General features: G+C 50.6%; 2 protein-coding genes across 2 annotated transcripts; one reads left to right on the top strand and one right to left on the bottom strand.

Annotated features, from left to right (window-relative positions):
• Nucleotides 1-408: 408 nt before the first annotated feature.
• On the bottom strand, nucleotides 409-5,202 carry PSMB9 (proteasome 20S subunit beta 9). The gene is made up of 6 exons (XM_019738817.2): nucleotides 5,004-5,202; nucleotides 3,099-3,166; nucleotides 2,263-2,394; nucleotides 1,509-1,638; nucleotides 1,124-1,265; nucleotides 409-584 (listed from the first exon to the last, which is right to left on the bottom strand). Exons 1-6 carry the CDS (start codon nucleotides 5,061-5,063, stop codon nucleotides 457-459), a joined length of 660 nt encoding a protein of 219 aa, XP_019594376.2. The 5' UTR covers nucleotides 5,064-5,202; the 3' UTR covers nucleotides 409-456.
• Nucleotides 5,203-5,239: 37 nt separating this feature from the next.
• Nucleotides 5,240-12,979, top strand: TAP1 (transporter 1, ATP binding cassette subfamily B member). The gene is made up of 11 exons (XM_019738666.2): nucleotides 5,240-6,277; nucleotides 6,760-6,874; nucleotides 7,031-7,161; nucleotides 7,927-8,132; nucleotides 8,559-8,756; nucleotides 9,594-9,722; nucleotides 9,868-10,056; nucleotides 10,630-10,803; nucleotides 11,036-11,198; nucleotides 11,459-11,595; nucleotides 12,344-12,979. The coding sequence occupies exons 1-11, from the start codon at nucleotides 5,680-5,682 to the stop codon at nucleotides 12,554-12,556; spliced, it is 2,253 nt and encodes a 750-aa protein (XP_019594225.2). The 5' UTR covers nucleotides 5,240-5,679; the 3' UTR covers nucleotides 12,557-12,979.
• The last annotated feature ends 230 nt before the right edge of the window (nucleotides 12,980-13,209 follow it).

Below are 13,209 nucleotides of genomic sequence, written 5' to 3'. Positions count from 1 at the left end.
GTATTTACCATGTATTGACCTCTAGTGTGGAAGGATGAATTGTGAAAGGGATTCTTTAACATGTGAGTTTGCTGCTGCTCTTAGAGAATTCTCACATGTGTTGCTGCCTTAGCTACCTGTCAGTCCCAGCCTTAAATGAATGAGTCCAAATGCCTCACTTCCAGCCTCTTCCCTGGGGCATCAGAATGAGAATTTTTATTGTTGCTGATATTTCAAAATCACTCAGCACAGGATGACCTCTCATGTACAGGGCTCTTTCTAGTATACTGCCCTCACCCTTGCCCTCCTTCCTCTGGGGAAGATGTTTCAGACCTAGGGGCAAAAGAATAAAGAGGGTCTGGGAGGGAAGAAGGCCCCTCCCTCAAGCTGCACCCCCCTGAGCATCCATTCCCCATCAACCACGCCAACTTCTGGTCTCAAAGAGTTTATTACAAAATAAGAAAGTCTGAGGAAGATTCACTCGTCATAGAATTTGGGCAGCTCATTGCCCAAGATTACTCGATGGTCCACACCAGCAGCTGTAATGGTGACCAGGTAGATGACACCCCCACTCGAGCCATCCCGGCTCATGGCCAGAGCGATAGCTGCATAGAGTTAAGAGAGGCTTAGCTTCAAAAATCTTTTCCTTCCCGTCCTATCCATATGCTTAACATACAACCTTCAGACCTCAAAACTTATCTCCTAGAGAGACGTATTTAGTGGTGTGCTGGTAAACCAACTTAAAACAAAAGAAGTCTTCATATGTAGCATATGAAGCATGGTCTCAATACTACCACCATCGATTTCAAGTTATAAATAGCTTAGCAAGCAGCTCATAGATCCTTGAATATTTAGCCATTGGCTCTCATGAGCTAGCCCAAGCCAGCTCCAGCACACCACCGGTCCTTACGGTAACCACATATCTTAATTTGCTGTAGTCAGAACAGTCTACAGCAAGTTAATGCCTTTTGTCCTGAAATCCCATCAGTTTAGCATTTGTCTTGCCCCTTTCACTCTCAAAAGTGTCCCAGTTTGGACATTAAGTTAAATGGTCACCCATGTATTCCTCTTCCTGTTTCTGATACTCTACTTCCTTCAGATGTTAAAAACCCTCCCTCTGGTACCCTTCCACTTGGTTAATTACCATCCGTGGTGAAGCGCCTGCACTCCTCAGGGGACATGCCTGGCTTATATGCTGCATCCACATAACCGTAGATGTAGGTGCTGCCAGAGCCCCCAATGGCAAAGGGCTGTCGGGTCAGCATTCCTCCCAGGGTTCCATATACCTGGGGGAGGCATCCTCATGTCAGAATAAAGAAGCACCAATCTTCTCCTTGACACTGAGATAAGCAGGGGTCTCCACACTCTGCAGTGAAGCCTCAGTATCTCATACCTCCATTGGTGGAGATGGTACTATGCCTAGAGAGGCAGTGTCTTTGGAACTCACTGCTAGAAGGACATGAGACCTCCACTTCCTCTCGAGGGCCGTGGGGAACCCCCAGGGAGGGAGTGCCTTGGGAGAGACTCACTTGGCCCCCTTCACGGTGGTCCCAGCCAGCTACCATGAGATGTGCAGACAGGTCCTCCCGATATTTATAGGTAATATTCCTCACCACATTTGCAGCAGCCAAAACAAGCGGAGGTTCTTCCAGTTCCATCCTGAAGGAAATGTTAGGAATAGGGGTCAACGTAATTTCCTGAAGTTTCACCCTCCTGTGCCATTCCCATCATCCCTGCCAAGTGACACCTGAAACTTATAGCTACAATAGGTCAAACTCCAGCTCCCCTCCCACGTGTGCAGGGGAACCTGAGTCTCACACTGTCAATTGATAAGAAGATCTCGATTTTCCCCTTCTTTACTCTGTCCCACCCGCCACCCCCCAATCACATAACTCTCTTGGCTCCAAGGGGGCCCTGCGCTTGTGGGTAAAAGCAGATAAACATTACTTCTCATACAGTAACCTGATATGTGGGCCACATTATCATTTCTTCCTCATTATTAATCTTAGGATAGTGATTGACAGTTTTCAAACTGCCTTCACCTATATCACTTGGTTCTTAAAGTAACCATCTGGTGAGGGAGGGCGGGTACCATTATCCCCACTTTACAGATGTAGAAACCAGCTTGAGAGATTCAAGTGCCACTTAAAAGCTAATAAAAGCAGGAGCCAAAACAAGAATTTTTCATTTTCCACTGCAGTGCTCCTGGAACAGGACACTGTGGGGGCTCCCTGGTTGGGGGAGCGCTAGCAGGTGTAGTGTGAGGACCCCAAAGCTTCATACCCATGGAGCTCCAGCTGGTAGGCAGCCATGTCGGCGACGGCCTGGGCATCAGCAGCCGAACCAGAGAGAGCACAGTAGATGCGATGGTGTAATGGGGACAGCTTGTCAAACACTCGGTTCACCACCGCCTCTCTGTCAGGAAGGGGTCGACAATCACGGCGTTAGAGTTGCAGGAAGATTGAGGTTAATTGTCTAATGTCCCTCATATTTATTTGACAAGAGAATGACCATGGCGTGCACGAAATGTATACTTGGATTAAAGCAGGGAGCAAAACAATCATCTGAAGTAAACGAAACACTGCGAGTAATCAAAATTAGACTTATTTTTAGGCTCAGATTTTATAACAAAATTAAAAATATTAAGTTAAGACTAATGTTCCTCATCAATTTTTCTTTGCTAGTAACCATGTTGAGGAAGTTATGTGTTCTAAAGTAAGTAATATTGATCTAATCCCATATACTCATTTTACATGTTAGGAAACTGACCAGGAGGAAGACAAAATTAGTTCAACATGTGATAGACGAGAAACCAGAATTTCATCTTGTCAGAACCATCTTTTCTGCCTCTAACTATAGATGGAACGAGGGCCCCTTGAATCTCTATCACTATCCCCTTCTCAGACCTTATTCCTTCCAGGGACAGGCCACGTAGCATTCAGGCCCCGTACGATCCTCCTTGAATTCAGAGACACAAGCACCCACTTAATAGCTTATTAATAACCTTTCTGAAAGGTTAATTCCATTTCTCCAAAGCTCCAGTTCACCAGCCTCTTAATGAATAGGTAAGGAAAATGCACTTTTGGGGCCCTTAGGTTTCTTCCATAGCTGGTACTTACCCTGCAGACACTCGGGAATCAGAACCCACCACAACGCCCCCATCAAACTCGACTGCCATGATGGTTGTCTGCAGAGACACAGAGGATAGAATGTCGGAGCAAGAAAAGCCTTGATCCCCTCCTGTCACATTCCCAGAGGAAACCTTCCCAGAGAGGGGAGGGGACTGGCTCAAGGTCACACAGTAACTCAGGCCAGAGCTAACTCCAGTACAGGATTTTTTCTCCATCTTTCCATTTTCTCTATTGTCTCTCCTGGCTCAAGGGAATGACACAGCCTGGCCGTGGTACAACGCAGGAAGAACTGCATCCCTAAGCCCCAAACTTCCAAAGTGGAATCTTTTCCACTGTAAAGAGAGAGGTGGGGATGAGGCTCCTAGAGGCAGAAATTTGGCTTGGTGGGCTCTTCCAAGCTCCGGTGAGCCAGCCCCACAAGTAAATTACCTCCACCTTATGTGTTTGTATGTGCAGACGTGGCACAGACTTGGCAAAGCGAGTTACCGTGCCCTTGGGAAACAAGCGCAGGTCTATTTTTGGGTCCAGAATACTCCATCTGAATCCCCCCCTTAATCAGAAGTGAGCTCTTTCAGTTTATTGAACACTGGAAAATGTCGAGGGGGTCCATGGTCAACAGGGCCACGTCTCAGGAAAGGAAGAAAGTAGCAAGGAGCATATGAGTCATTTTAAAATAAAGGTTTCATGTGAGGATTTCTGATTAAGAGGCAAATAGATATCTCATTAGTCGGGAAGAAATCTGTACTGAGAGAGGATTTGATTGGAGAGTTTGAGCTGACTTTTTCAGGTCAAGAAAATAAATTAAAGAAGAGTAAAGGACGATAAAGCTACACTTTATCTAGTCCTGTTGAGTTGGAAAAGGGCATAAAGATCCTTCGTTCAAATGAGGAAACTGAGTCATAGAGAAGGCAAGTGACTTATCCAGTCACTCAGAATTAATAACAGACTCAGGACTAAAACCCAGGTCCACCCTGTTTGGCTTCTACTTCCTACTTTCCACTGCTCATCTGGCAGTGAGGAGAGATTTTCTAATTTATAAGTGGGTTTATTGCTCTCTTTCTCACCACTCCATAAGTTACTCTGCTCCCCCCCTCTGCCCTCCGGAGATATTGCCCATTAGTCCTCTCTCACATACTGATTTACCATGAATAGAGGGCCAGAGAGCAGGGGCAACCCCATCCTCGGGGCTAGTCCTCTGTAATAAAGTACCCCCAAGCCAAGAATGGTAGCAGTAGTCTGGGAGCTGAAGCCAGCTAGCTGTGGGCTGCCGTCTGCCCCGGGAGCCCAGCCTGGGCAAAACCCCCCAGCACGTGCGTGCGAGTGGGGAGGGAAGGCACAGGGAAGGGAGCAGGCGGTACCTGGGCCAAGCTGGGGAAGGGCACCCCGGGCTCCCACAGAACCCCCCCCCCCCATTATCAGTGCTGGGGTTATAAGTTACTCGGGTGACAGTTTTATCAAACTTCTGTGTGATGAGTTGGCTCTTCTCAATCAGTGCCCATACCCCCCTCTCCCAAATGATGTCCTATTGCATCCAGGGCACCGTTTTCTTATCTCTTTGCACCTTCTCCAACCCCCTCCTGATTTAACCAGCCCCTCTCTCTAGTCCAGAGTGAAAGCGAAAGCGCTTTAGAGCGGCTTCCCCTTGACGCTTCCAGCTAAAAGCCACAGCACCCCTTTCCCCACCAGCCTCGCGTGCCCAGGCCCTTTGCGGACCCCTAGATGATCCCCTTCAGAACGGACGCCCTGGATTCACTGCGGGGTGCAAGCGCTGGGTGCTACAAGCTACCTCCTCACTCTTATCAGTCTCCGTCTTCACTCCTTGGGGCTTCCAGAGTCCCCCTGTCGCCCCACTTCCTCCACCCCTCTGCTGACCCTCAAACCCAGACTCATTACCCCAGTGTGGACTTCTCCAGTCCGGGGTAAGTCCCCAGTTGGTGCTCCGATCCGCAGCATCACGGCGCCGCGCTCCTCGCCGCCTGCGGCACTGGTTTCCGACCTGGGACAGCCAGCTGCGCGCACGCTACAGTCCCGCCCCTTCTCCTCGCCCGCCAGGGGGCGCCAGGGTCCTCTCCGTGAGGCTTAGCGCCCCGACGCTAACCTGTGTGGGGCAGATCTGCCCGGAGACAGGTGACTAAAGAGCCCCACTCAGGCTGAGGTAAAGAAGTCATGACAAGTGGCTCCTGCTTGAGGTGGCAAAAAAAGGAGGACGGACGGGTGTGCGTGATGGAGAAGGTGGAGCACCAAGGCAGCTCCCCAGAACCTCAGAACTGATTAAAACGGCCACTCCCAACAGAGTGTGGGCCGGCGCGTCGGCGAGTGGGAGGATCCGGTGAGCCCGCGGCACTTTCATTTTCTCTTTCCCCTAAACGGCTCGCTTCTAGGCAGCACCGCCACCAGGCTCAGCCGGTTCCCGGGACTTTCCGAGAGCGCCGCCCCGTCCCCGCCTCGCTTCCTGCCCCAGCCGCTGGTTCCCCGCGCGCGCTCAGGACGGACTCGGACAGCACCCAGAGCCTCGGGCACAGCGGGGACCGCGGAGAGTCCCAGGCCCGGGCGCGACCCCCGCGCGCCAATGACAAGCTCAGGGTCCCCCGCTCCGTGCGGGTGCCTCTGCCTCTCCCGAGCTTTCCCCGTGTGGCTGGGGTCAACGCTGCTGCTTCTCGCCGACTGGGTGCTGCTCCGGCCGGCGCTGCCCGGAATATCATCCCTGCTGGTGCCCGCCGCGCTGCCGTTGCTCAGGGTCTGGGTAGTAGGCCTGAGCCGCTGGGCAGTGCTGTGGCTGGGGGCCCGTGGGGTCCTCAAGGCAACAATTGACACCAAAAGTGAAAGCAAAGGAGTCCAGGGATGGCTGGCTGCTTTGGAGCCACTGGCGGCGGCGCTGGGCTTGGCTCTGCCAGGACTTGCCTTGTTCCGAGAGCTGGGCTCGTGGGGGTTCCCCAGCGACAATAACAGCACCAGGCTACTACACTGGGGAAGTCGCCTGGACGCCTTCGTCCTCAACTACGCAGCGGCACTGCCCGCAGCCGCCCTGTGGCATAAGCTCCGGAGCCTTTGGATGCTGGGAGGTCACAGGGGTTCTGGAGACGCGGTGCGTCGGCTTCTAGGCTGCCTGGGCTCAGAGATACGTCGCCTCCCGTTCATTCTGGTCCTGTTGGTCCTCTCCTGCCTTGGTAAGGGCGTTCAGAGCAAGAGGGATGGACGCTAGGGAACTGGGCAGGAATCAAGAGTAATGGTCCGTGAGATAGGTTACCGAGCTCTGGGAAATGTGGGTCAGAGAAAGGTGACTCAGCTCGGGTCTTGAGGAGACCACTCCTGGACTGGGTGGGAAACGGAGTCCTGGACTCCAGTGCTGCCCCAGGCATCACTTCACTGGGCCTCCTGGGGCAGGCATGTCCCTTCCTCTGAGGCAGTATTTTTCATACAAGGGTATCTTAAGATACTCCATGATCTCTAGGCTTCCTAATTAAACTTCTCAAGGGCTGGTGGGGCTGCAGGGCTTTAAGTTCCAAGCCGGCCTGCTCAGGTGCTGGGTTGTGTTCTGTGATGACTTTCTGGGGCTGCCCTCCAGGATACTGGTGGGGGCGGTCCGGTTGGGGCTGGTCTGCTTAGACTTGATATCTGTGACTGACACATCTCTCCTGTCCCATCGCAGGTGAGATGGCCATTCCCTTCTTCACCGGCCGCCTCACTGACTGGATTCTCCAAGATGAGGCAGCAGCTGCCTTCACTCGAAACATAACTCTCATGTGTATTCTCACCATAGCCAGGTCTGGGGGCTGAAGGTGGAAGGCTGAGAACAGGTGGTGGGGGGGGGGTTGCAAAAGTGGGAGGTGGAAGTTGAGGCTGCTGTCTAAAGTGCAGGGACCTGCTCTGTCCTCTGAGCACACGCTGACCCTTGACCCTCCGTCTCTGTCTGTCTCCAGTGCAGTGCTCGAGTTCATGGCTGATTGGATCTATAACTGCACCATGGGCCGCGTGCACAGCCACCTGCAGGGAGAGGTGTTTCGGGCTGTCCTGCGCCAGGAAACAGAGTTTTTCCAACAGAACCAAACAGGTTTTCTCATGAAACTCTTTCATTGTACATCCATATGCTATTTATATTCCCTGAGATGCCCTTGTACTTGTAACTTTGATATTTCCCTCTTTCTTTCTCTCGCATAGACATTGTCATTTCTTATTCTTGGCATGCCTCAGGAGCAAAATATTGTGCTCTTTACCTTCAGAAAAGCCTAGTTTTTCCAGCCAAGATTTTTTCATAAATTTATCTCTATGTATTTAGATGGAAACTATAACATTGCAAACCTGGACATTTTGATATCAGAGTCCAACTGCCTCATTTTACAGAGAAGGAAACAGGCCTAACCTCTTAAGTGCTGAAACTTGCATGGTCACGTATGGATAGAGACGAACTTGAGGACAGAACCATCTCTTGATTCCCATAGCTTCCTGGACTGCTTTCTAGCAGCGTCCTCCATTTTCCTCCAGCTGTGATATAACCAGCCTAAGCTCTTCCTGCCTATGTGTACAGCCTGGGGTATACAAGTTCTTTAAGCAACAGAAATTTGTCAGAAAAAATGGGAATTTATATGGGCGTCAATTTCTTTATAATTAAAATGAAGGCTTTTGGCCAGACTTTCCCTGTCTAACATACTCTCCCTGCATTGAGACCCCCAAACTTCCCTGTACCCCGACTTGTTTTCCCCGCCTCCTTAGAACACCATGTTGACACCCGTCCCCCTGGACCCTGGCTCACTACTGGTCCCTCCCATCACTCTGAGCCTGTCATTCACTGTTCTCTCTTCTCCCCAACCCCTGCCAGGTGCCATCACATCTCGAGTAACAGAGGACACGTCCACCTTGAGTGAGTCTCTGAGTGAGGAGCTGAGCCTATTGCTGTGGTACCTGGTGCGGGGGCTGTGTCTCTTGGGGCTCATGCTCTGGGGGTCACTGTCCCTCACCATGGTCACCCTCATCTCCCTGCCTCTGCTTTTCCTTCTGCCTAAGAAGCTGGGAAAATGGTACCAGGTATGTCCAAGGAGTTGCCTCAACCTACACAGACCCTCATCTCCCTCACCTGGAGGACTCAGTTCCTCTTGGCTTTCTTTTCTGCACCCTGGCTGATTCTCCATGTTCCCGGGACTCCCCACTCCTGTAGTCCGTGTTCCCACATTGCTCACTGTTAGTCTTCATGGTCTCTGTGTGTTCTTTTCTAACTTCTGCCCACAGTCTGTCTTTAAGACTACAATCACCAATCTCAAGAATATGATCCCATGACGCTTCTGAGTCATTTTACTCTCCTCTGGATCTCTTTCGGATCCCAGGGAAATAGCCAAGTCCCTTTCTTTTGTCTCCTATCCCTCTGTCTCTTCTCACCTTTCCTCTCCAACCAGGTAACTCAGGTACTAGTGTCCCTTATGGTTTGCCAACCCTGACTTGGACATGTCTCCACAGGTGCTGGCAGTACAGGTGCGGGAATCTCTGGCAAAGTCCAGCCAGGTGGCCATTGAAGTCCTGTCAGCTATGCCTACAGTCCGGAGCTTTGCCAACGAGGAGGCTGAGGCCCAGAAGTTTAGGCAAAAGCTGCAGGAAATGGAGACACTCAACCAGAAGGAGGCCCTGGCCTATGCAGTCAACCTCTGGACCACTAGTGTGAGAACCTAGAGATGAACGCCTGCTCCCTTTCCCCCAACATACCTTGACTCCATTCTCTTTCCTGTGACCCGGCTCCACACTCCTCCTCCACTGGGCAATGGGGGGTTCAGTGTTCTCATCCTAGCAACCTGAGGCTCAGTTACCCTACTCAGGCTTCCTGACCCACTCCCTCCTTTTAGGCAAGCACCTAGCAAATGGCTTTCTTTCTGTGTGGCACACAAAATCTGCCCAACCCCCTTTTTAGCAAGATGCCATGCCTTCTAGAGACTCCTTTGCTTCTCAGAGGGTGCTCAGGGAGCCAGAAATTCCTGCACCTGGGCCTGCTTCATGCTGGGACTGTGTGATGTGCTAGTGAGAGCCATGGGAATAGCAGAAGCCAAAGATGGGAGGCACCTGTGGTGTCTTTAGAGGCCTAGACCAGCAAGCAGAAGTTCCTGGCTTGACGCTGCCATTTACTAGCTCTGTGACCGTGGCCTAGTAACTTACCTTCTCTGAGACTGTTTCCTCATTTTTAACAAGTGGGAGTGATATAACCTCGTTTACAGAGCTCTTAATATGAATATTAGCTTACATTACATTCACGTAAGCCTTCTGTGATGAGCAAAACGCTCCCCAAACAAGCCAATAATGGTGATGAAGATGATGACTCTGTCATGTGTAACTGAGTGAAGACCACGGGGTCTCTATGGTTCGTTCTCCCTTTCTACTTACAGAGCGCCCTGCTGTTACACGGGGAAAGGGACTTTATATCTCCTTAATGCTAAGGATGCTGGCTCTTTGTTCCCCGCTGTTAGATTTCTACCACAATCCTTTTTCTCCATGATCTCTCTACAGATCTCAGGGATGCTCCTGAAGGTGGGAATCCTATACATCGGTGGGCAGCTGGTGACCAGTGGGGCTGTCAGCAGTGGGAACCTTGTCACGTTTGTTCTCTACCAGATCCAGTTCACCACAGCTGTTGAGGTGAGGCCCTCCCAGTTGCACTCCCCAATGCTCTTCCTTCCCCCGTCCCTCTGTGTCACCCTCCTCCCATTCTTTACCCTTCTCCCATCACATAGCCCTGGCAAGCAGATTTGGACCCCACCTCACTTTCATACCTCCCCTCCAGGTATTACTCTCCAGCTATCCCAGGGTGCAGAAGGCTGTGGGCTCCTCAGAGAAAATATTTGAGTATCTGGACCGGATCCCTTGCTGCCCAGCCAGTGGTGTGTTGACTTCTTCAAAGCTGGAGGGCTTCGTTGAGTTCCAAGATGTCTCCTTCGCCTACCCAAACCACCCAGATGTCCTCGTGCTGCAGGTACAACCTCCCAGTGCCTGCACGCCATCAAACACACTCTCAACCCTCCCCTCCTGAATTTTCCTCCTTCCTCCAGCCTGCTTCACACGAGGCACAGACAGATCCTTTCTAAGTCCCCAAGGCCAAGATGAGCATCATCTATGCCATAAAATTGCCTCAAACCTAAGAACCAGTTTGGATTTCCAAGGAAAATGGGAGAGGAGGCTCTCAGGGATGAAGCCCTCACATCCTAAGGAACTGCTGAAGCAAAATGTGTGTCTCCAGCCTTCCATCTTTGCTTTTTCTTTCCATTTGTGATTTGGAATATGAGTTTTTCTGTTTTCTCATGGTATCTGGCATCAAATGTGTGGCACAGTGGGGCTCAGTCTTTGCCTCATCTCCACTCCTTGGGGAGGTATCGTGCCTGAAGAACAGAAGTCTGTGCGTGTGGGAGGCTGGGAGTTACTGTATTTCTCCATTTTTCTCCTTTCTTCCCTAGGGTAAGACACCATGCTATATAACAAGAAAATGACCGGCTCAAGGTTAGGGGCATCAATGTGCCTCTTATTGTGTGATTGATTCTCTGCTCTCCAGGGGCTGACCTTCACCCTGCGCCCTGGCGAAGTGACGGCACTGGTTGGGTCCAATGGGTCTGGGAAGAGCACGGTGGTTGCCCTGCTGCAGAATCTGTACCAGCCCACTGGGGGGAAGCTGCTGCTGGATGGGGAGCCCCTTCCCCAATATGAACACCGCTACCTGCACCAACAGGTGAGCAAGTAGGGGGAAGGTGGGGAGCACCAAGTGAGCAGCGTCTCCTCACTGAGCATTCTGAATGGAGGGTTAGGGAATGATAGGAGACCTTGGGTGGAGATGGTGGTGTGATCAGGTGAGAGGGTGTGTACTTTTGTGGTAGGATATCAGTACAGATTTTGAGTCTTCAATCTCTATATGACCGCTTTTGTGCTCCTGTTCCATGACTCTTCGTCATGTTTTGCCCCAGGTAGCTGCAGTGGGACAAGAGCCACAGCTATTTGGAAGAAGTTTCAGAGAAAATATTGTCTATGGCCTGATCCAGACGCCAACCATGGATGAAATCACAGCTGCTGCGATGGAGTCTGGAGCCCATAGTTTCATCTCTGAACTCCCGCAGGGCTACAACACAGGTGCTCTCTCTACTCATGTCACCATCCAGACATCTTTACTGAAACCCCAGTAGTCCTTCCTCTATTCATCAGTTCCTCCTGCCCCACTGACATCAATTTGAAGTTGGAAGATCTTGTCCCTATGGCTCCTTCATCTTCATATCCTCAGAACTCCTTAATCTTCCCAGAAACGTCCCTTTCCAGCTGTGTCCATCAGTCCTTGGTGTGTGTGTGTTGCACATGCGGATATCTGGCTCTCACCTTGGCTTTTGTGTCTGCAGAGGTAGGTGAGGCTGGGAGCCAGCTATCAGGGGGCCAGCGACAGGCAGTGGCCTTGGCTCGAGCATTGATCCGGAAACCACGTGTCCTCATCCTGGATGATGCTACCAGCGCCCTGGATGCAAACAGCCAGTTACGGGTGAGAGAGTTGTCTTCTTAATGCCTGTATCTCACCTGATCTTCCTTCCTTCACTCATCCTATGTTAGTTATACTAACATCATAATTATCCAAACCAGTCCTTGCAATTCTCAGTTCCCATTAGCTTCTCCCCAAGATGCCTAGGACCAGTGAAAAGAGACTAGCTGCAGACTTTGACTCTCTGAAGCCAAACATAAGGAAAAGACCATCCTAATGTTAATATTAATTGAGCATGTTATTGGCAAATATGCTACTAGGTCCTCTGCATATACTGTCTCACTCATGTATTCATCATGCATGCTTGTGGGCTGGGCGTTGTTATCCTTTCTCTACAGGTGATGAAATGGAGGCAAAGAGAGGTCAAATAACCTACTCAGTCATTCAGCTGTTGAACAGCAGAGCTTGGACCGAAATTCAAGTCTGTCTGACTTGAAATGTTCGTGCTTCCTTAAAACAGAACGTAAAAATTCACAGTCCATAGGTAGAGAGACTATTCAGTACCCTTCGGTCTTTTCTTACTCGTAAGAAAAGTCACCATAGGACTCTGACTTTTATTCCACTGTTGCCCCCTCATGTAAACTGTCCTTAACAAGCCAAAGGTTTGACAGAGAACCACTCAGAAGGAGACTCTTCGATAGAATTGGGGTTATTGGCGGAAGCTGGCGAAGTCTGTCACAGCTCTGGAAACAGATGTCTCCCTGGGTCGGGAGTGGTCCTCAGCTCTGACAGAGTTCATGTCTTTTCTCAGGTGGAACGGATCCTGTATGAAAGCCCTGAGCGGTGCTCTCGGTCTGTGCTTCTCATCACCCAGCGTCTTACCTTGGTGGAGCGGGCTGACCACATCCTCTTTCTGGAAGGAGGCACCATCTGTGAGGCGGGAACCCACCAGCAGCTCATGAAAAAGAGGGGACACTATTGGACCATGGTGCAGGCTCCTGGTGGGTTGGGTGCTCCAGAATGAGAGACTTCTCAGACCTGCACACGCTGTCTTCCTTCCTTTTTTTCTCCTCTTTATAGTGGAGAATTTGGGAACAAGGGTCTTACCGAAGCTGCAGAGTAGTCTGCTACTTCTAGACGTGACATTCTAAGATGTAACCTCCAGGTGATACCTGAAATTTTGCCATGAATGTTACCTCCTCCCCTGCCTCCTTTCCAAGCTCCTCTTGAAAATGCAGATTTCCTGGGAGAAAACAGGGTTTGTGACTCTTTAGTGTAACTAGGTTTAGAGCCATGGTTGGTGTGGATAGCACTCTGAAAATGGGCAGAAATATTTAAAATATACAGAAAGGAAAGATCAGCTACCTTCCAAGAAGACCAAAGACATCTGTCGGCCCCCAAATGCCCTGTGGATTCTTGATATTTATAATAAAATCGGTGTTTTGTATTGTGGTTTCTCACGTTTCTAGTGCATGTACCAAATAGCTCACTGACTCTTGCAGCGCACTTTTCGGGAGCCTGGTGACTCCCCTCCTTCAGCATCCGCAATGTTTTACAGCCCTAAGTGTGCCATCTTTTCCCTTAAGTGTTCTGTTTCCTATGGTTGCCCCTCCACTTCCCCATCCCCCCACGCCCGCCCCCAAGGATGAGCCAGACTCATACAGAGCCCTCCAAGGC

Source organism: Rhinolophus sinicus, linkage group LG05, assembly GCF_036562045.2.
Source record: "Rhinolophus sinicus isolate RSC01 linkage group LG05, ASM3656204v1, whole genome shotgun sequence".
Taxonomy (NCBI): Eukaryota; Metazoa; Chordata; class Mammalia; order Chiroptera; family Rhinolophidae; genus Rhinolophus; species Rhinolophus sinicus.
This window is presented reverse-complemented; position numbering and strand designations above follow the sequence as displayed.

What these genes read in the sequence shown, in the direction of transcription:
- PSMB9 (XM_019738817.2), bottom strand. Translation starts at nt 5,063, where the DNA reads ATGCTGCGGATCGGAGCACCAACTGGGGACTTACCCCGGACTGGAGAA. An exon ending in TACCAGCTGGAGCTCCATGG is followed by an intron (nt 1,639 to 2,262) that starts GTATGAAGCTTT and finishes CATTTCCTTCAG; the next exon opens with GATGGAACTGGAAGAACCTC. An exon ending in ACCACCGTGAAGGGGGCCAA is followed by an intron (nt 1,266 to 1,508) that starts GTGAGTCTCTCC and finishes TGCCTCCCCCAG; the next exon opens with GTATATGGAACCCTGGGAGG.
- TAP1 (XM_019738666.2), top strand. Translation starts at nt 5,680, where the DNA reads ATGACAAGCTCAGGGTCCCCCGCTCCGTGCGGGTGCCTCTGCCTCTCC. An exon ending in TTTCCAACAGAACCAAACAG is followed by an intron (nt 7,162 to 7,926) that starts GTTTTCTCATGA and finishes AACCCCTGCCAG; the next exon opens with GTGCCATCACATCTCGAGTA. An exon ending in CCCGCAGGGCTACAACACAG is followed by an intron (nt 11,199 to 11,458) that starts GTGCTCTCTCTA and finishes TTGTGTCTGCAG; the next exon opens with AGGTAGGTGAGGCTGGGAGC.